The sequence below is a fragment of the Octodon degus genome, unplaced genomic scaffold (assembly GCF_000260255.1).
Source record: "Octodon degus isolate 3935 unplaced genomic scaffold, OctDeg1.0 scaffold00038, whole genome shotgun sequence".
NCBI classification, from domain to species: Eukaryota; Metazoa; Chordata; class Mammalia; order Rodentia; family Octodontidae; genus Octodon; species Octodon degus.
This window is the reverse complement of record NW_004524614.1, coordinates 5,550,831-5,573,559: the sequence shown is the minus strand read 5'-3', so window position 1 is coordinate 5,573,559 and position 22,729 is coordinate 5,550,831. Positions and strand designations below refer to the sequence as shown.

The 22,729-nt window shown below is 38.3% G+C and overlaps 1 protein-coding gene across 3 annotated transcripts in view; it reads left to right on the top strand.

Annotated features, from left to right (window-relative positions):
* Positions 1-22,729, top strand: part of Flt1 (fms related tyrosine kinase 1) — a 199,401-nt gene that overhangs the window by 47,773 nt on the left and 128,899 nt on the right. For 2 of the 3 annotated variants that reach the window (XM_023715111.1, XM_023715114.1), the window contains exons 4-10: positions 4,243-4,367; positions 7,954-8,116; positions 8,218-8,354; positions 10,741-10,915; positions 11,836-11,953; positions 14,040-14,209; positions 14,696-14,852. In XM_023715111.1, the coding sequence (XP_023570879.1) occupies positions 4,243-4,367; positions 7,954-8,116; positions 8,218-8,354; positions 10,741-10,915; positions 11,836-11,953; positions 14,040-14,209; positions 14,696-14,852 (1,045 nt within the window). The remainder of the gene's footprint in view (positions 1-4,242; positions 4,368-7,953; positions 8,117-8,217; positions 8,355-10,740; positions 10,916-11,835; positions 11,954-14,039; positions 14,210-14,695; positions 14,853-22,729) is intronic. The other variant, XM_023715112.1, reaches the window with a different exon arrangement.

Genomic DNA, 22,729 nt, shown 5'->3' with positions numbered 1-22,729 from the left:
TGTTTATAATTGTACTGTCCTGATGAATTGACCCTTTCATTAATAAATCTTTCTTTTTTGTTTCTTGTTTCATTCTTTTTTTTTTTTTTTTTTTGGTGGTTCTGGGGATTGAACTCACGACCCTGAGCTTGCCAGGCAAGTGCTTCTTCTACTGAGCTATCTCCCCAACCCTTCTTGTTTCATTCTAAGTCTGTTTTGTCTGAGGTTAGCACAGTCACTATTTCTTTCTTCTGATTGCTCCAAATTTCTCTTTTGAATTAACAAAGCTTTGATAGACAGTGAAAGTCATTGAACAACTTGTCTCTTCCTTTTCTGTCCACTTGAAATGAAATATTTCCCCAATCACCAAACTATCCTTAAGCACTAAGTCTGACTCACTACAAGAAGGTCTGTGTGACATAAAAATTCTCATATCTAGATGGGGTTGTCTTCCTGGAATGAGTTCATGAGGTTTTTGACCTCTCCATTTCTTTAGCAAATGCAAAATCACATTCTCCTTTAAAATTAAAACCAAAACTACTTAATCTGCTGGAAGGCAAAATAGGAAAAACTTTTGAGAACATAAATGCAGGCAAGGACTTTCTAAATAGAAACCCAACTACACAAGAAATAGCATCGACAATCAATAGATGGCACCATGTCAAATTAAAAAGCTCTGCCAGCAAAGGAAACAAACAATAGAGTGAAGAGACAATCTAGAGAATGGAAAAAAATTGTCAGCTACCCCTTGCGTATCTAGAATATATAAAAAAACTAAAAAAAAAATCTAAAAATCTAAATTCCTCCAAATAAAAAGTCTGATTAAAAGTCCAATTAAAGCATGAGTAACTTAAGCAAGTAGATGCTTCGCAGAAGAAGCACACAGGACCAACAAACACAGGAAAAATGTTCAGGAGCTCTACCCATTAGAAAAATGCAAATTAAAAAAGCTGAAATGCTAGATCCAGAAAGAATGACTAACATCATTTAAAGAAATCAAACAATAACAAATGCTGGTAAGGCTGTAGAGAAAAGGGCTCCCTTCTAAATTGTTAACAGTAGTATAAACTGGTATGACCATTATATAGATCAGTATGAAGGTTCTTCAATAAACTAAACTAGAAATTCAATGTGATTTACCTAGTCTACTTGCAGGTATCTCCCTAGAAGAGTTAAAAATGTTACATTACAGTGATACATGAGCATCCATGTTTATAGCAGCACAATTCATAATAGCTCACTCTTGAAGTGGCCTGTATGTCCATCAACAGATGAATGAATAAAGTAAATATATTTATACACAGTGGAGTACTAGTCCATCATAAAGAAGGATAAACTTGAATCATTTGTAGGAAAATCGATACACCTTGGGACCATAATGTTAATTGAAATGAATAAGACAAGGGACAAGTGAAAGCCTCTATACTCTCCTCCAGTGAGAAAACCTCATATCTGCTGCCAGTTTTCTGTCACTGCTCTGAGCTCCCAGAGTTCAGCGAGGAGAGGGTGATGTGACCTTCCTGTAGCTGTGTGCTGGCACAAGTCCTCGGGGCCGTCTGAGCTGCAGGCTTGTGGAGCAGCTCTTCCTTACTTCTTGAAAAAGCAGCCAATTTGGTTGCAGGAAACCCCTCTGCGGTGCTGGCTGTGTTTAGGAGTCATTTTTAATTTTGTGACAGAGACAAATGCATCCTATGGGAGTAGTAAGTGGCTTTACTGGTGATATTAATGGAACCATGACCTCGTCTGTATCGACGAAGATGGTCCTACAAAACAAAATTTGTTTGTATTATGTCAGGCAAGTTTATTCTTAGTCCTTCCTTAAAGCAAATTGCAGAGGAAATATACTATTAATAAGCTCAGAGAACACTGTGTGTGTGCACACGCACATGGGTACCTCCAGTCATAAGTTCATTTACAAATGCAGTAGGTTTACGTGACTATTGATGGTCATACAAAGAATATACTTTAAATTGTATTTGAATGGACACAAATCATTGACATGTTCTGACAGCTTTGAATAGAGTGGTAGTAGTGTCAGTACTGAAATTGGAATTAACTTTCAGAGGCCTTTCAGAGTTGTAGTAAATTCAAGTGTTTGGGGATCCAAAAAGACAAATGGAAGACACCCAAAGACATATTAAATTAGCCTTTTCTATTTTCATTTGAAACTGGCATTTTAGTAGCCTAGAAATGACTAGCCTGATGTTCACCCTGTCCTGTAGGAACTTTCATGCCAGTATCCTTTTTGGAAATGGTTACGTTAAGGATACAGTAAGTTAAACATAAAGGATGTACAGACTAGTTATACGGTTTAAACTATTTTGTGGTGTTTGTGTTTACCTCGGAGTTCACAAAATGCACAAAAGTGTATGCTCACAGGAGGAAAGAAAGAGATGAAAAATCCCAATAGTCTCTACCTGAATGTGTAGCTTAGCAACTTTATTTGGAAGAGGAATTTAATGCTGAGAAGGAATCCTTGTTTCCATTTAATTAACTCTTCTGCTTTGCATATGTTCTACATCTATTGGGAATTCCTAATAAACATACAACTTTATTAATTGAAACAGTTAGTATCTTATGATAGAGGATTAAAACTAAAGTAAATCAAATGCAACATATAGTTTTCCTCAAGTTAAAATGAATGGCGCTTTATAATTTGAGATTGAACTTTAATAATTAAAATTATTATAAAATGACATGATCATTCTAGAAAAACTGACAACTTCAAGAACGTAGATTACTAATCTGTTTTGAAACTTGGTTTATTATCTTTTTCCTGTTTGAAATTTTAAAAAGAAGGTAAATTAGAAAATAGCTCATGAAGTTACCACCCAAAGCTAATCCTTGTTAACATGTTAGTGTATTTGTTTCCAGTCTTTTTTTTTTTTTTTTTTCTATGCCACTGTTGGAAATCAAGGCTTTTCCAAGACCAAGCCTCTTTGAGTCTGTTTGTGTCTCTTACGGTCTTCTGGAGGTTCCCTGAAATCTCCGGAATTCCTTGACTTGTAAATGTCACAGAAATGTTGGCTTTTGTCTTCACGTGGTTTTCTTCCTGTGCATATGTCAATCATGACCCACTCTACTTAGCAACAATGCTATTTCCAAATCAGGCCACATTTGAAGTATAAGGAAATTTGGGCTTCGCTCTTCTGTTGGGGGCGGTGCTGATGGGTACAACCCAAGTTTTAATAATTGGGATAAGGCACCACCTAGGCAACCATTGCCTGCTGACTGCTTTTCCTTTCAATAATTTATTTTCCACTTGGCATCCAGAATGAGCTTCCTTACCTACAGATCTGAGAGAGGATCAGCAAGTGGAGGTGCGGGTGCTGTTTGGTTATTTCTGGTCAAGATGGACAGAGTTCACCCAGAACTTATTCTGGGCATGTAAGGCTGGGGCTGGGGGAAGTGGAATGGTTCAGGACACAGTGACTCTTGAAGAGATGGGCTGCCTAAGGACATCCACGGATTCTTGGGAGCCAGGGTAGGCAGTGGGAGGGTTACTACCAGGTTGTGATGTTCACTCTGGTTCCTAAGGGAAGCAGAGCAGGCTGTTTGAATTTTCCTTGCCTCTGAGAGAGGCCAAATACCATACTTTAAAAGGAAAACTTGTAGTGATTATTGAAAGCCCTTTCCAGACCCCTTTGTTAGCTTTTATACATACTTTGTTTTTGCTCTTAGTAGATAAGCAGTGCATAGTAAAACAGACCTACAGTACACATGAAATTCTCAACTCTGACTCCTCTGCTTTTTGCCCTTCCCCTAAGCAGCCCAGGGGACTATTCTTATTTATAATAGTCTACCAGGAAAGCTCTAGAGAACCTGTTATTCAAATGCTCATCTTCTCTCTAACTTGCTGCCCTTTTGCAGTGTCACTAACTCTCCAAATAGAATTGACTCTGTTCACTGCAGCCGTGGTCTTTGAGGTGTTACAAAGGCAATGAATGGTGTTTCCTGGAGGCCTCAGCATAGCTGTGGTTAAGAAGTTTACACAGAATATCTTCTTTTGCTCTCAGTGGTACTGCATATGCCAGCTGCTAGTAGAGTACGAGGGCAGGCCCACTGAAGGCCAAGAACTAAGTAAGAAAGGGGATTTTATTAAAATTCCTTTTTCCAAGCAGAAACATAGGGAGTCAAATTCAGAGATGACTGTGAATGTCCTTGAAGGGGATGATGGGGTAGTGCCTGGATGACCTCACCAGCTATAGTCTACATGTTTGTATCTCAATCATTTACGTAGTCTTAATTTTTTTTCTCACCCAGATATAGGCAAACCTTTCATAGAGATGTTCCCTGAAACACCTAAAGTAATACAAATGGTGGAAGGAGAGAAGCTCATCATTCCCTGCCGAGTTTCATCACCTGACCTCACTGTTACTCTTAAAAAGGTAAACTTTATCAGTGCTCATTGCAGAACGTTCTTACTGCTGATGAAGATAACGATTTAACCACCTTGTCTCCCGGAATACTTTCCTCACGGACCTGTGGGCTTCTCGGTGGACTTCTCCATAACATCCTTCTATGACAGTGGAGAAGTACTAGAAATCGTAGCCATGCGTGTACTCTATTTCAATAGAACGAAATGGAATTTAGTTGTAAGCATCAATCTATAGGAATATCTAAAATCATGAACATCTGTGTGTATTGCCACTAATCCAAGTGCCTGAAAATGTGAGAAAAGTGAATTTTGCTGCTTATACAAACTAATAACTTGGCAGAATGGCTTGTCCAAACTGTCGCTGAAGGCAGAACTATCTGCTCTCCAGGCACTGAGATGCACTTGCTTTGTGCGTAGGAGCCATCATCTCTTGTTTGAGTTGGGAAATTCCTGGTGGCAAAACCATGCACTCCTGCTGGGCATGCACAATGTACTGGGACAAAAACTTGTTTGTTTGCTTCTCTGATGGGGTCTCACCGTGTAGTTCAGGCTGGCCTCCAATTTGTTGCAATGCTTGGCCTCATCCACCCAAGTGCTGGGATCAGAGATATTGCCATGACATCTGTTTAGGATGAAGAATGAATAAAAATTCCCGATGTAGAGAATTGAACTAAATTCTGAAAGCTTAGAATTTTGAGACAAAACTCCCAAATCTAGCACCTGTGGCCACAAAGCAGGTACTAAAGAAGTGAGTGGCGACAGTGAAGTGGGGAAAGTCTGAACTATGGTTCTCATGTCGCACCCACAGTCCTGAAGTGTGATGCGATGTCACCGTGTCCTCCTCCTTTGCATCACTCTCTTGTGCTGTTCATTTGACTTAAGCCTACCACATAACCCATTAGGGACAGGCTTCCAACTATATCACATCTGTGAGCCATTGTTAGAAAAATATAAAATCACAAAAAGGGGGGGGGCGGGGAGATGGCTCAGTGGAATAAGCACTTGCCTGGCAAGCACAAGGGCCTGAGTTCAATCCCTGGTTCCACCAAAAAAAAAAAAAAAAAAAAAAAAAAAGAAAAGAAAGAAAGAACGAAAAGAAAAGAAAAGAAAAATATAAAATCATTGGATATCAGCAGGAGCCACCAGAGGAGTTAAGCTCAACTGATCAAGAACACAGTGAGGTTCTCAGGGCCTGGGGGACTTCTGGCCTACTGGGCAGTACAGCCATGACTTTCCAGTCTTTGTTCCTTATCCCCTTCCTCAGGGGTTCAGCCTGTACAAGAGGAAGGCCAGAGTGGTTCAGAGCAGAGGTTGCTGTCACACTCTCTGGATTCTCATCACATTGCCATTACCGCTTGGCAAACCAATAAGTAACCCAACTCTTCTCAACCTCCTTCCCCCAATATGAGAAATGGGGTGATCACAATTGTACCACCTCACATGGCCTCTGGAAGGCCAGATGAGGCAGTATGGGAAGCGCTTAGATTAGCATCTGCTCTGTGACAAGCCTCATTCCAGGGTCTGTTACTAGTAGTATTTATTTAACTCATTTCTTGGTTTGCTAGCAAGTCACATTTTCAACGCCATCATATTACTCCTCTTAATTGGAGGTAATAATTGCTACCTGATTAACATGGAAAACCATGGAGACAGGGAAACTCTTTTATGTAAGTCCTGTTGCAGGCAGGCTTTCTGTCACAGGAGCATTCCACAATTGCAGCATAGGGAATTCTGTCACAGGAGCATTCCACAATTGCTCTGTTTTATTGCCTAACCTCTACAGCATGATTTTTTAAAATGAGGACAAGAAAAGAATAAAATCCTAACAGGACGTTTGGTTTTGACTTAGATCCTGAAAACATCCTAACCTATTATTTGTACTGGCATGAAATGAACATTTTTTTTTTTTCATTGTCATGTTTCTTCTAACCTGCTGTCCCTTCCCTCTCCTTTCCCCATGCTTACTCTGGTGGAACCACTGCCAGCTGGAGATGGCCCTCCCTCTGGGAACCTTGTCTTGAGGATGCAGTCTCCCTGCCTCTATGACACGCGCAGCCATGGCCCTCACTGATTATGTTTTTGTGCTTGTCAGCTAAAAGTGAAGTTACTTTGTCAATGGAGCAGTACTTATGATGGGAGTGGATGGATCAGAGTGGAAAAAAAAAAAAAAGACTTGGAAGGAAGTGTTAATATCTTTAAGTTGTGTTGAGGAAATGTATCATTGAACATTTCTTTTAGGTTTGACACATGCATATTTTTGCTGACTTTTAAAATATTATAGGTTTTGATTCCTGACTTACATTTTTTTGAGTTTTCCCCTTCACTTTGCCAAATTAGAAAAGAAGGTTCTTTTCTCCCATTGAATACAAACGTTCCTAAGCTAACAGGTGGAATATTGATTTACTAAAACATGAAAGGAATCCTTGCTTGCTTTCAGTTCTTGGTAAACAGGATATAATTAGCCTAAACCTAAGCAGCACTGGTAACAGATAACAATACGGGCACACTTAACTGGAAGAGAGGCACAAATGACCTTTGCACTGGAAGTTTCTGCCACAGTGTTACAAATCTAGATAGACAACTTCATTTATGAATAAGTAAGTGAAGAGAGAGATGTAGGTAATTCTTGAAAAGGATTTCAAACATCTTAGTGGATGTTGGACATTTCCTTTATAATCTACTGGGCAAGCAGGAGTGAGAGTATATCTGTCAACGTGGACTGGCAACCTGGCATCTGGGGAATTTGGCTTTGCCAGTCATGGAGCAAAGACCTTTGATAAAGTTAAATCTTAAGGTGGAATGTTTACACTAATTTTCACTTAAGTCCTACACACTGGGAGTATAGCTGAATGGTGGAACTCCTGCCTAGTAAGTGTGAGGGTTGAGTTCCATCCGTCACATGACAAAAAGAAAAAGAAACATCCTAGATTTTGAAAGAATGTACAAAGAGAAAAGTAACTCATGCATTCTTCAGGGTGCCGTCACCGCGCTTGAGAATGCTCCTAAGTGAAGGTGTTTCATTCACAACAGTATCTTGGCCTCCAGAGCTTCCCCTCTCCAAGGCAGAGCTGATGGCATCCCTGTAGACAGCAGGATTCTCAGAGTGACAGCCCTAGCAGTGCCATGCCCCTGTTAGGAATCATGGGGGATCTGGCATTACTGATAGACAGCTCCCACTTTAGTAAGTCATGCAAAATGGGAAGGTAGATGATGGCTTATGAAAAGCTCTAGGTGATGAAGACACACAGGATGGCCTGGTAGCCCCAGCGGGAAACATGCTCACTGTCCAGTTTACCCAGAAGATTCCCAGAGGCCAAAGAATGGCCGACTCCCAGAAGAAGTCTGACATGATAGCTAGTTTGGTTCCCAATGAGTGCAGCTTACTGCCAAGGCTGATAATAAGTTACCATAATGATTATAATTTATCATGAGAAATATATCTTATTATATGCAAAGAAAATGAAAGAACCATTGAGGAAGACTAGTGTTTTTACCTGTACTACTAAAGTGAAAATTATGTTTGCTCTAATGATCAGTGAAGCAGCATTGTTGTAACACTAACACGATTTTGTTAAAGTGTGTCTCTTCCTTTTCAGGTTCCATTTGATGCTATAATCTCTGATGGAAAAAGAATAATCTGGGACAGTAGGAAGGGTTTCGTAATACCACATGCAACATACAGAGAAATAGGGTTTCTGTCGTGTGAAACAAGAAGCAATGGAACTGTGTTTGTTTCAAACTATCTCACACATCGGATAGGTAAGTGGCAGTCCAAAGGCATGAGGTTGAGTCTAAATGCTTCGTGCTTGTTTGCCAATGAATTTGTGGTGTTTAAAATGTTTTCTCTCTTACACTTGTAGACAATAAAATCATAAGTATCCAAGTGGGCCCAGGAAACCCAGTGAAACTGCTCAGCAATCATACTCTTACTCTCAACTGTACAGTCATGACCGCCTTGAACACAAGAGTTCAGATAATCTGGGATTACCCCCATAAAGTGAGTGACCCATTTTTCTACTTGTTTGGCAGAGCATTATGTAGCCTTCTAACAAGTGAAACCCTGCTGAGTTTTAGAGATGAGGAAAATCCCACAAAGTTCTGGCTCCTGTGGCTGTGCTTATCAATAAGAAAGTTTCAGTTTTGGGTAGAGTGCTTTCCTGGCCTGGCATTTCGTGAATGTGACAGACACAGATACTGTCTTTTGATGTCTGAATGTTTTATTCTGAAGTGTGTAGGCTGCTGTTTCTATTGTATGATTCTGGGTGGGAAAAGGGATTGTTTCATCTTTGGAAACAATACTTTACGATTTAGAGATGAGAGAAATTTATCACTACATGCCAGGCAGGGACTGTCTTTTGTAATAACAACTTTTCAGAAAGATGTCTTTGTTAAAACATTCATTCAAGGAACTGGGAGACAGCTCCTTATTAGGGCAAGTTTGGAAAAGATACTGCAGCAAAATGAGAAGAGAAAAATGAGAAGAATGAAAACTGATCAGATTCTCTTATTCAAATCAAACATCTTCACAAACTGATTATTTTTTTAAAGTACATAGATTGAGAAATGATGGTAAACTGTTAAAAAAAATTCTGACAGCAGATAGGTGCTATTTCTTGAGTGTCATTATGACTTATGTGGCATATTCCAAATACAGTAATTTAATGTTTTTCAAATTGCCAAATCACCAAGTGAATGTACGATTAAATAATGTGCAAAAGATTAATGCATCAATCCCAAGCTATTGTCATTGACATTTCTTGCCAAGTAAATTGAATAACTTAACAGCACAAAAATTTAATATGTACCCTGTAAGGAGGGATACAAAGACCTATCCATTATAAGCTGTTTTCTAGGAAATTGCATTGTTTTATTTAAATAAAAATGCTGACTCATTATAATATATCTTGGGTTGCAATAGAAATCAGACATTCTCAGTAAATATGAGAAAGACAGAAGCTTTTATCCTGTTAATGATGTTGCTATAAATAATGGCACATGTAGTACATTTATTAAATGCAAATAGTTTCCTAAGATGCTACTGTTCAATAGAACATTTTGTGATGCAAATATAATAAAGTAAGTACTAGCTACATATGGAAAATGAATATTTGAAATATGGCCAACTTGACTGAGGAAATGAATTTTAAATTTTGGTTAATTTTAATTTAAATAGCTAGATGTGGCTGGTAGCTGTAGTATTGGGCAAAGCAACCCTAAAACATGGGATAAATTGTTTTCTAAGCCAGAAACAGTCCTAGTGTTCCTCAAACATGGGAAGAAAAGAGTTCATTCACACAGGGAGAAGTAGCACCCATACAGGTTGCCGAAGGTCTCAGCCTATCATGTTAAACTAATTCAATGATCTTTAATGGCAATAGCTGATTTTTCTCTCTGGTTACTGCTGAGACTAAAGAAAAGGGCCTAAATTGTCAGTGCCACCAGGGAATTAAAAACATAGGTGGGTGAAATTTATTAAAAATGAAAAAGGGAAGACCTAACTCCAAAATCCAAAGATAAGTCTAAGCTGCTCCCAAGTCTTGTTTCCGTGACCTGCTACCAAACATATGGGAACACACTGAAAGGAAGAAATGACACATTGTGTATGATAAAATGGACAGTTAAGGAGAAGGCAGTGTGGTTTCACCTTTTCACTATGGGAATGGGTCCCTGTGTCCAGCTCATTTACTAAGCCTTGAGCTTTCTCTAGGTCTTTCCTGAATAGACTGGTAACCAACCCTCAGATAAGGACTAAACTTCTCCAAGAGCTTGCATACCCAACAGCAAGTATGACACCTTAGCAGAAATTGCCAGGAATGGCTCAAATAATGAAGCAATGGAAAGAGAAATATTACATATATTACTCCAGCTGGTCAGGCAGCAGCAGCAAAGGAAATTCATATGCTGATTTATTAAGAGAAACACTGTCACTAAGCCAGGTATCAAAACAATTATCTTGCATATCTATGGCTAGAGAACAGGCCACTCTTTCGAGGTAGGTATGCTAGAAGAACCCTAGATTCATTCTCAGCATACCTGGGTTCTGAGACTACTTAGGCCAATGTCCGTTTCACTTTAGTTTCATTGGCCAAAGAGCAGTAATCCTGCCAATTTGCCTAAATGGTTGTGAAAAAATTCAGATAACATATATCCATCAGAAGAAATACAGTGGCAAATAAAGGTTATTCTGCTACAAAGCTGAAGTACATCTAGACAAAGACGTAATGTCCAAATATTTTGCTCTAAGTAGGTTTGATAAGCTTTTTAGCATAAGAAAAAAAATTTTAAAGAAGTAGTTGTCAAACTAATGACCTTAGAAACACTAAAATGCTATAACTTTAAGAACAATTACTTCATTTACATTTGTCATACATTTTTCTTTCTAGGTAGATAACAGAGCTTCTATAAAGCAACGATTTTACCGAAGCGATACCTTTACCAACATGTTCTACAGTGTTCTTACTATTGCCAAAGCAAAGAAAACTGACAAGGGGTTTTATACCTGTCAGGCGCAGAGTGGACCATCGTTCAAATCTGCTAACATCTCTGTGAATGTATTTGGTAAGGAATACTTCAGTGTTGCTAATCACGCCATGTTTTCTAGTCATAGACTCTGGGTTCTATAAATAGTCAATATTGGGGCCAGTAGTTACACTGTCATTTATGAAGACAGCTTTGCTGGAGTCCCCCCTCCCCACTGTGAAAAAAGCAGTGACACTTAGTGATCTTTAACACTCGGACAGTATTTCTTCAGAAGGTTATGCTTAATAGTTGAGAACATATTTATGAGATTCCTCACTGTTCCATATAAACCAAAGAAAAAAATGATATTTTACCTTTATCACCTGAGAAAGTTTTTAAGCACTACTTTAAATGTCAAGAAATATAAACATAACATGAAAAATTATTTAGAAATAATAATTTTAGAATTAATATTATTTTACCCCTGATTTTATTATCATGGAATTCTATATTGTTTAATTCCAAGGTGCAAATTATATAAATAAAATGCTAAAAATTGTATATATCTCCATTATTGAAAAAAAAAAAAAAAAAACAGGACAAAGAACAAAAACCATGGTGCTGTTCAGAAGCCTTTTGCTTCCTCTCTGCTGTCTCTAAGTTACTTGTGATATCAGATTAGTCGGGTCCATAGCGACTTTCTCTCATCTCACTCTTCTTAGCCAGGTAGCTCTTTTAGAAACATAGACTCATTTTTGTTGTCATTGTGAAATATTTATTTCAAATGTTCTCTATTGGCCTGCCATGATTTATGTCTTTGCTACCTTTTGATTTGAAAGCATTTCACCGATTTAGGTGTTCTTAAAGCATGCTATTCATTGATCGACATTTAGGCTCACAGATAGGCTCCCATCAAAATTCAGGACTATTTCACCATTGAATGCACCCTCCCTTAATGAGGCAGTGAAGTTTTGTTTACATATTCTATTCTAATGTTCTTATCACTTCTCCTTTGAAAGAAAAGGCATTCATCACTGTGAAACATCGGGAAAGCCACGTGTACGAGGCTACAGCTGGCCAACAGTCCTACCAGCTGTCTCTGAAAGTGAAGGCCTTTCCTCCACCAGAAGTTGTATGGTAGGACGACAGTCATTTTCAAAGCTGTTTAAAATATGTTTTATAAGTAGAAGATACAAGAGCTCAATGACTTAAGTTCCTAAGGAAACTCAAGAGAAGTTGCTTGGGCAATGCCGGAGAGCTGGGCTGTGTTGATTTCCTGATGGTGACGGCTAGGTGGGGGAGGGAAATAATGCATCTAGATGAGATGAGTTGGTTCCTTATTTTTTTCAGTAAGTGCTCGTTTCAGCTTAGTCTGTCCCCTGCCAACACTGAATTTCTGCATCTCCAAACCTTCCTATGATGTCAGCACTCTTTGAATGGAGCGTGCGAGGCAATAACTAGGAAGCATCTCGAATGTGTAACATGCTCTATTAACCCTGAAGAAGTGGTCGCTTGTAATGAGGATGCTGAAAATAATTCTTTTATATACAGCTATGTTGAAAGTTCCAGTCTTGTTTTAAAATTAAACATTAGTGGAGACAAGACTTATTCAGTTGTGGGAGTAGACAAGTGAACCTACTCGAACTAATTACAGTTTTTTTAGCTTGAAGTTTGTATATTCAGAAACTCCTTAACCCACTTAAAAAAAATTAGTACAACATCTGATCTAAAACAATGTAATCTGTTTACAAGCTAAGTCATTTTGTTAAATTACTTTTAAATGACAATAACCTTAGCCTCAGTCATTACATTTAAAGAAAGGTTATACACACACACACACACACACACACACACACACACACTGATTAGGAAAATAATCCATCCAATACAGCATTGGTGTCTTTTTGGAATTTCTTCAGCCAAAGCTTACTGAGTCTTCACTATCCTATTGCTGGAGTGTTTTCTTCTAGTTTTCTCAAACACTTAATAGACAACAAAAGAGAAAAATTAAACTCTGTTCAATGCCTTCCTGCCATCAGAGAGGAAAGGGCCTATTTTTCTTTCATAATATCTAAAAAGGTTAATAGTAAATTATAAATTTAATGGCCAGAAGGTACATTCACTCTTTCAGGATGAGTCTACTTTCATCTGTTAATGCTGATTTGTTCAATAACCAAGTAGCAAAGTCTACTCAAAAGTATCCAGCCCACTTTCAGAAATGCTGCCCAGTTAATAGGAAGTAATTCAAGTTAACACTGAAATGCTACTTGTAATCACAAAGTAGATCATCACCATTTTAACTGCTTTGGAACTGAGACTCATCAGGAATGGGATTTATTTGTAGTACAGGCACGACGATGAACTGATAGCATTTACATTATTTTATCTCTTTAGAGAACACAGTAAATTCTTACCAGATCAAAACCACCCATGTGAAGAATTGTGCACTGAAATCAAACCACAGAATTTTACAGTCAAAAAGATCTTTGAGAAGCTGTAGCCTCTACGGCTCACACTGGCCAAGTCACCCATGTAGCAGCACTTACTCGGGAAGCCTCCTGTCACTTCTATATGCAACTCAATGATATCAGGGCATTGATTCTATATTTAAAAGGTTTTTAAATTGTTTTAAGTCTATAGTTTTAATTTTGTGCCTCAGCAGAAAACAAAACTTAAGTGAAATCAAGATATTTTCCCAGAGGGAGAACCTCAGCAGTTCTCCCTCTGGGAAAATATCTTGATTTCACTAAAGTTTTACTATGAAAGGGACAACTGGTGTGACCATTTATATAACTAATAAGAACTCCACATGAAACCACAATAGGAGGGTCTATTTTTATTTTTATCTGGAGAGGAGATCTAGTTGGTGTGACTTACAATGGCTCTTGAAGTGCTTATGGAACCTCATGGGAAACTGAAAAATATTTCGATGGAACTAGAGCCTGTACCTCTAAGTTTACAATTAAGTCACCCTGACATTCCCTGGGTACATTAAGTCACCACTTTTCTTTCTTCTCTTGGTTTACTTCTTCTTTGCCAAAAAATAGGAAGCAGTAAACAGTCTAAATACCATATCTGCTTTTTCTTAAATATTATTGCTCACATTTTAAAATTCAGTGCTGCTGATCAAAGGGTTAGAAGTGACTTGCAAGCTCACAGACTGAGTTGCTGTGACCCTGAAGAAGCACAGGCAGTGACTTACTGATCATGTTTTTAACAACAGGCTGAAAGACGGGTCACCTGCAACAAAGAAATCTGCTCGCTATGTGACTCGTGGCTACTCATTAATTATCAAAGACGTAACTGCAGAGGATGCTGGGAATTATATGATCCTGCTGAGCATAAAGCAGTTCAATGTGTCTGAAAACTTCACTGCCACTCTAATTGTAAATGGTGAGCTTATGGTTCTTATGCTCTTTGGGTTCTAGTAAGGGGAAAATTAATGAAAATTGGTCAATTTAAGAGTCACTGTAAGGGTTTGGAGATGTAGTTCAGTGGTAGAGAACTTGCCCAGTATGCCTGAGGCCCTTGGGTCAAGCCTCAGAATTGCGCCAAAAAGACCCACAAAAGTCAGTATGGCAATGTCAAGGAAAGCAAAGTTTTAAATAATTATTTTAAAAACCACTACTATTTCATGTTTGTTTGTCTTCACAGGCAACACAGTTGTTACTGTAATCATAGTGTACACACCATAGAATCAAATCATTAATGTTCTCAATATACTTTTAGATTTAAAAACGGGTATTTTCTTGACAAGAAAGCTTATTTATGCTTTTGTTTCCCTGATACCAAAACCAGTGAGACTGTGGTCTTCATGTGAGGTTTAAGACAAAGTCAGAACAGCTCTTGACTTTCATCCTGTTCTTCTTCTCTTTCCAGAGAAACCTCAGATTTATGAAAAGGCTGTGTCGTTTCCAGATCCCATTCTCTACACACTGGGCACCAGGCAAATCCTGACCTGTACCGTCTACGGAATCCCTCAGCCCATAGTGCAATGGTTCTGGTATCCCTGCAAGCACAGCTATTCTGAAGAAAGGTAGGGTGAGTTAGGTTTTGGGATTATTTTCAAATATTTTTTGCTACCATGTACTAAGATTCTGTAACAGATCCACGTAGGAGTTTACAGACAGAACATGCAGTGCACTTGGGGCAAAGACTTTGCCTATGTTGGAAACAGGTAGGCAACAGTTACTCCTCCTTCCTGAAGATTCCCTCCACTGGCTCCCTATTGCATCGTTTTTCTTTCTAGTGTGCCATGCTGGGACATGAAACACAGAAACATGAACTGTCACTCAGGCTGAGACCTCAGTGCTTGTTTCCCAGTTGAGTATCTTCAGACTTTAGCTATACCAATTTGTTAGTTACACTGATCTTCCCATTTTTCATTGGATAATCCAAGTCCTTCCCAACACTAGCAATCACTATGTTATATCTTGGGGGCTTTACTGATGCTTTTCCATCTATTTGCAATGAGCTTCCACCTATTGTCTCTTCGTAAGATGTCCCCCTTTGTCAAACTCCAGGCTCAGTTCACACATCACTCTCTGAGAAGCTTCATAATTTCTCCATTCAGACTCATGTCTTCCTCCCAGCATGAAAATTGTGTTGCTCGTACCATTCTTCTGTATGCTCATCTGTGAGCTACCTGCTCTGTATATTCAGGGCTGGGCAGAGTCTGTTACCAGTAGATGTCCAGTGTGTATCTGCTGACTGAATACATCTGTAGCCTCTATACATCTGCAGCATTTCCTTGCATGCCTTGGTGGCTGGACACTGTGCGCTTTTTCCTCTTTGTTTAGTCTAGAGGGATGGCGCCAGTGATGGTTCAGGAGAGCTAGTTAGCAGAACATGAATAGAATCAATAGCTACACCAATCAGTTATTACTGAAACTGTAAGAATTATTATTTTGTCAAATATTTCTTTTATTGCTTTTAACTTTAAGAATATTTGAAAGGATAACTATTTTAAACAACTAGTCTGATTTTTTTTTAAGTGAACAAAACATACTTCTAGCACAAACAGAAGTGCCTGTTTGGTGCTTTAAATTCTTCTCTCAGTTTCAACTCTTCATCTGTGTCTTAATCCTTGTGCAGGGTGTAATATACTGATAGTGGAAAGTTACTGGTGAGTTATGGAATTTCTAAGAAGTAGTTATTTCCACATGTCTGGCTTGTTGAATGTCTTTTTCTAAGAATAGAAATATAGAGGACTTGCAGATCTTGGCTATCTTCTTTACCATTGTGGATATTTCACCCAAAACATAATGTTATGTACGGAGATTTTGTATTTATTTTGATAGTTTCAGGTAGGCATCCATTGTGCTAACATGCAAAAAAATTAAAAATAACTAAGTAAAGCTGTTAACCCCCTACCCCGGGACACACTGAGCGAGCAATCAAGGCTGTGTATGGTGGCACACACCTGTAATCCCAGCACTTGGGAGGCTCAAAACAGGAGAATCGCTATGAGTCTGATCTATGTAGTGAGACCCTGTAGACTCTGTCTTAAATACAAAATAAAAAAATGAAAAATTGAGGCACATCTATAGGTGGCCACACCAAAGCAGTAGTTTAGTTTTGAGGCTAGACTATATAAAACCAGTTACCCAAAATTAGTAACTGCCTTAATATGGTCAACTAGTTTATATATCTAAGTTAGTATGAGAAGAGGTTCAGACTTAAATTCTGTCATCTCCTACAATACAGTAACTATGTAAGTATGTGTTGAAACCATCAGAGCAACTGCTCAGCTAGAAACTTCCTACTTAAAAAAAAGTAGTAAAATATCTTATGCAAATAAGCCATGTTTTCACTGAGTAATACTCTGGGTTTTCTTCTGCCTATAATTTGTTCTTATGAAACATTAGTAAGAAGTTACACTGTAGTATTGCATAATAAAATGACTCAAGATTACAATTAGGTACTGTATGTCTCAAAAAGCTATAAGAAAGGCTATTGAATGTTCTTACCATAAGAAATGATAAATGGGGCCATGGAGATAGCTCAGTGGAATAAGCGCTTGCCTGGCAAGTGTAAGGTCCTGAGTTCAATCCCTGGTACCACCAAAAAAAAAAGAAAGAAATAATAAATGTCTAGGGAGATAAATAAATCTAAACAGATTTAAATATTACACAATACATACACATATTGAAATATCACATAGTTGCCCATTAGTATGGACAATTAACATTTTAAAAGAAACATTAGGAATAAGAGGAAAAAGGATGGCTATTTAAACTTATACAGCTAATAAACCAAAAATAAATAAAGCAGAATTTCTCCCTTTTACATTTCTGCATACTTGGATGGTAAGGTGGTAAGAGAAGCAGGATATTTCTTTGCAGTGTTTAATAATACTAAATTATCAACATGGAGTGGGAGGAAGTTTTGAGTTTTTCTTATAGAGACCTCTAAATAGATACTGGTACCCTAGCCTTCCAAGGTCAATTAAGACTCAGGACATATGAGAACTTGTACTGTAATGTCATGTAACTCAGTAGTGTCCCAAATTTTGTGATCAAGGAGATTATGGGGCCAAAGAGGAAAGCGGTCGATGATGTAGAGTGTGCCTAAGAAGAGTCACATGGAGAGAACACATTGGCCAAGCATTGACCATGACTCATCCACATGGCTGACACTGACAAAGGATCTACAAACTGAAGTACAGGGTTTCAGGATAAATCCTGAGGGGATTTCACTGACCTTATCAGATACAAAAGCTACAACCCTCCTGTTGCATAGGTCTTGCTTTACCTTGGTCTTAACCATCCAGCAGAAAAGTATAAAAACGAAGTATAAGAAGTAAAGTCATGTTGCTATGTTGAGCTGTAGGGGACTCAGGTCAACAACTTCTGACATTGCCAGTCAAGCAGAAGACCCAATACTATTATGGACTACTGGACTATTTTGGAATATTTTGCTGAATTAACACACCTATAATATTTAAATGACCGAACTAAGCAAAAAAAGGGGTTACAGATGAATGACCATTTTGTGTCTGTGTATTCAAAATGGTTAGGATAGATATTTAGCTACATTCTCTTAATTCAATGAATAGAGGGATTTGTTCTAATAGTGTTTGTAAATAGGATATCATGTCTGCATCTTGTACAACAAATAACCACTAGGAAGAGAGTATGCAATGTGTTAATTATTGAAACTGTCCTACCAATTTGATTTGAAACTGTCTCATTGCTATTTGTTTCTCAATAAAATTATGAAAAAATAAATAAATAAATTAATTAATTAAATGTATTTCAAATTAAAAAAAGATACTGGTAAACTCGCTCTGTATTAGCCAGGCACAAACCTAGGCAGCAGGCATAGGGGTGTTAAGCTTGTGGTACCTTTCACATGTCTGTACTCTACAGCTTCTGGTCATAGAAAACGAAGGTAATTAGCACACTTTATACAGAGAAGATGTTATTAAATGAGGCAATGTATCTGCAAAAGCAGACAGTGCTGTAGAAATGCAAATTCTAATTGTTGATTGAGAGACTGTGTGTTTTAAGTAAGACCCAAGAACTTGAAAGGAAATTTCCTTACAGCATGAGCTTCACAACAATAAAATCATAGCAAAGATTTCTGAAATGAAGAGAAATTGTGAAAAGGAAAATGTTGCCCTTCTTTAAAAATAGAAATCTGGTGTGTTTGAGGGAGAAACCCTGTAGAATCAAGGAAGACATAACTTAGAGCTTTCTCAGAAGAAGAAGAAAATTAAGGAACTATAGAAGAATTAGGCAAAAATAAAAGAATAAGTAGAAGGGTGAAAAGGGAGAATGAAGTAACTCTCGCAGGTCACATGGCCCTTCCATTCATGTTTCCAGCCATGGGAGGAAGTGGTTTTGCCCTAGTTGATTAAGGCTGGGTGGGGCAGAGTGGTATGTGGGACAGCTGTCTTTGGCTTGACTAATCCCCCGCATTTTGAAGAACAAAGTCAAGTCGGACTATTAATTCTCCAGAGCCATGAGCTACTCTTGATCTCGTAGGCGATCTTTGCTACAATGCTGAAAGAATTATGTAGAGAAGATTGACTAGGGCAGGGAGGTTAGCCTTTAAAGGAACAATTGACAACACAGGACTGGATGGCAGGTGTCTCTCCCTAGATTTTTTTTTGTTTGTTTTTGTTTTTGTTTTTTTGTGATACCAGTGATAGAATTCAGAACCTTGCACTTGCCAGGCAAGCACTTATCCTACTGAACTGTCTCCCTGGCCCTCTTCCTAGACATTTAAGGATCCCCAAAGAGTATGGAGAATGGATAGTCATTTGTTTGTGCTCCAAGTTACCAGTTCAGTTTTCTCAGGAAGAATCTGAGATGTTGAGATTGCTTTTATTTTTGTGTGATTGAGAGTCAAATAGATGGCCATGCATAACTGACTGCAGCGTGCTAGGCCTGAACTGGCCTTTAAGCTCTCAAACACTAGATGGCGATGGGCTTTGGAAGGCTCATGCTTGCTGGCACTCTCCAGTAGTTCAAGACGCCTATCCCAGTGTATCCAGAGCTACCTGGTGGTTAGGGGATTGTTTCTTTTCTTTTTAAAAAAATTCAGGGTTATTTTTCAAAGGTTGAATGTGTTGTGATCTTCAGTACTGGAAAGCTCAATGCCTGCCACCTGCAATGGCTATAGTTTTGTTTTGAGAGCAAGCATTCTTAGAACACAGGCTGCTTTAATTCTCTCTCCCCTTCCACTTGTCACATAGCATAATTTCCCAACACCGATCAATTACAATATAGTTGCAAAGGCTCTTCTAATGGAAAATCATATTAGGTACCATGAAACTTTTTATTTTTTTATCAGCTGTGATGGCCAATAAAATTTTTTAAGGAAAAATCTGTGCTACCTTCATTGCATTAATATGTTCATTTTGTATAGACCAATTTTTCACACTGGTTATACTGAGTCTTTTTTCTTTTCTTTTTGTTTTTTGTTTTTTGTTTTTTTGTTTTTTATTTTTTATTTTTTATTTTTTTTTTGGTATTTTTAGGGAAGGCCCTGCAGGGTTTTCAGGGTCTCACTACTAGATCACATTCATAGTGATCCACTTGTTTACAGCCTCCCAAGGCTAAGATTTCAGGCGTGTGTGCCACCACGCCCAGTCTCAGTTGCCATCTGGGGGCGGGGGTACGTGGGGCTGGCACGGCAGCCCCGGTGATAGTATTCAGTCTTAGTGCATAATGTCAACCATTTCTTCACCACCTAAATATTTACTAGGTGCCAACATTGTGTAAAACATAAACATCTGTTGCTAGCATTTATTTCTAATTACATTTTTAATCACACCTATTTGATGATTACTTATTGGAGTAATATATGTACCTGTTTGATGTCTATTATGCAGGCTCAGGGTTAGAGACCTGGGAATCAAGGAAATAGGTTCTATTCTCGGCATGCCCCTGACTTCTCTGTGACCTTGTCCAGTTATTTAATCTGGGCTTCCATTTCCCCTTCTGTAAATGGCAACTTCCAGGCTTCCCCTTTCCTCTAAATTACAGCCATGAAAGAGTTAAGTGAGGAAATCACTGAATATTACATTTTGTCCTTTTTATAAGCTTGAAATAGTTTCCCAGTAGTTACATACTGCTACTTCTCTTCTGCTTCTTATAATTTATAGAGCAATTTGACCATTAACTTTAAGGGTTAATGTCAAATTAATGAATACTTGAGTTTATAAAAGTAGAATACTTACAAGAAAGACCTTATATTCAATATTCTGTGATACAGAATTGACTTAGCAATTATAATGTTAATAATTACCAAGTAGGATAAAATTTCAGGGCTGGAGTGTGACTCAGTGGTAAAGCATTTGCCTAGCATGTGTGAGGCCCTGGGTTTCTTCTATGTCCAGCACCAGGGGGAAAAAAGGATTAAAAAAATGTATCAGCCCTTCCATCAGTGGTTTCAACAGGTTATTTTCTTCAGTGCCAACCTGGACACACTCTGTCAGCTTGAATCCATTAAAGGCTCTGTCCTCTGCCCGGTTGGCTCTAAAACTTTGCTTGCTTCATTTGGTCTTTTGCCAATAAGCTCCTTCAGGATGTGAAAAACAGTGTTGGTTTCTTAATTCCTGAGATACTGAGGGGGATACAAGCAATCTTCACTATTTTATTTGCTAAAATGGTTGGTTTTCTAATAAAATCCCACTACATAAACACTGACCCTCAAAGAGGTCTTTCTAAAACTCTAAAGTAGGTCAGATCTGGAATCTAAAATAACTCCATACTTGAGAAGTTAAATGGAAATTATATTCCCTGCCATACTGGATGCCAATTGGATGTCACATTTCTGAAACACTCTTGGTTTTCCCCAGCAGTAGATCCCTACAGGGGTGTCCAAGAGGGGTCAGCACTTAGCACTAAGTGCATTTTGCTCTTTGCTTCTATTGAAGGAGGTTTGGCCCACAAAAGCTAGGCAAGGTGGAGGCCTCTAGGAACTCCAAGAGGGGCTTGGCTAATTGCATCTCGCTATTGTTTGCATCCACAAATTGGCAAGCAAAGCCCATAATCATTAGGGATGTGTGGGGCATAAATGATTTGGAGGAGCCAGAGCTTTGTGCATCAGCAGGGTATGTAAAATTAACAGCACAAAACCAAAACAGTTGTTAATGGTAGTTAATTAGAAATGTACTCAAGGAACCAAATTTAATTGACTGCCATCATAAATGACTGTTATTTTTATGCTATAATAATTTTATGTCCTGTATTTTGTTTTCTATTTACAAAATGAAAGTTCTAACCTCTACATTGAAAAAGTCAGCATTTCCTGAGAGTAAAATAGGTTACATGGCTAAGAGAAACAGTAAGTTAAGATCTTTTCTTTGGGAAATGACTTATTTTAATACTTTAATATTTACCATAATGTTCTTCATAAATGTATTTATAGTTTGTATCTGCTCAGTGTGTACATAGTTATGCAGGCTCAAGGCATGTACACTGTAGGGAATTTTAATTTGTACAAACCAGACCTTGAATGAAAGTAAGGAGTTTAGAGAAGACAACTTACCACTTTAGCAAGACTTGGAGTTTGAACAGAGCCAAATAAATGTGGCCATCTTATACAAGAGGCTTTCATCACGAGCCAAAAGTGAATGTTCACTTACTAATGAGAAACTTCTTGCATTCTGTTATATAATTACTGGACAAGGAAGTGCATGCTGCCCAATGTGAATGTTAGGACAACAACCCTTATTAATATTTCATACAAAGTCCTGAGAATAGAGCATGAGTTCGTGTGCCAAATGCCTCTTTCCCACTTTCCTATGCTTTGTGAGATTTTCCTTTTTCCATTCTCCATAGTAATACAAGTGAATCTGATGAGTAATTGTTTCTAATGAATTAACTGTCTCCTATAATTGCTATCAAACATTTCATTGTGTGTTTTAAATTAAAGCAAAAGGCTGAGTCATAGGAAATTTATGTGGATGGCTTTTATAGAGATCTTGTCAGCAACATTCAATGTAGCTTCTCAGGATTAGGAATAGAAAACAGTAGCATAAAATTTGGGGAGACTTCTTTGAAAGATTGATAAAATCTCTCCCATTTTGGGGGACCATGTTCAGATTTTTTACATTACTGAACTGAGAAATTAATATATTCTGACACAGTTTGTTAGGTAATAGTTAAGTAGGCCAGACCATTTTCTATAAAAACACGCACCTACGTTTTTATGAAATGCAAGGTCTGGCCAAATAGCTCAGTGGATTAAAGCTCCTGCAAGCAGGCGCAGGGGCTGGGGTTCGATCCCCAGGCCTACCATGCAGGCCCTGCCCCCGGGGCGCACTGAGACGGGGATTAAGACTGGGTGTGGTGGTGTGCATCTTTAATCCAAGCTCTTGGGAAGCTGTAAACAGGCAGATCACTAAGAGTCTGATCTAGTAGTGAGACTCTGAACACACTGTAGACTCTTCCCTTAAAA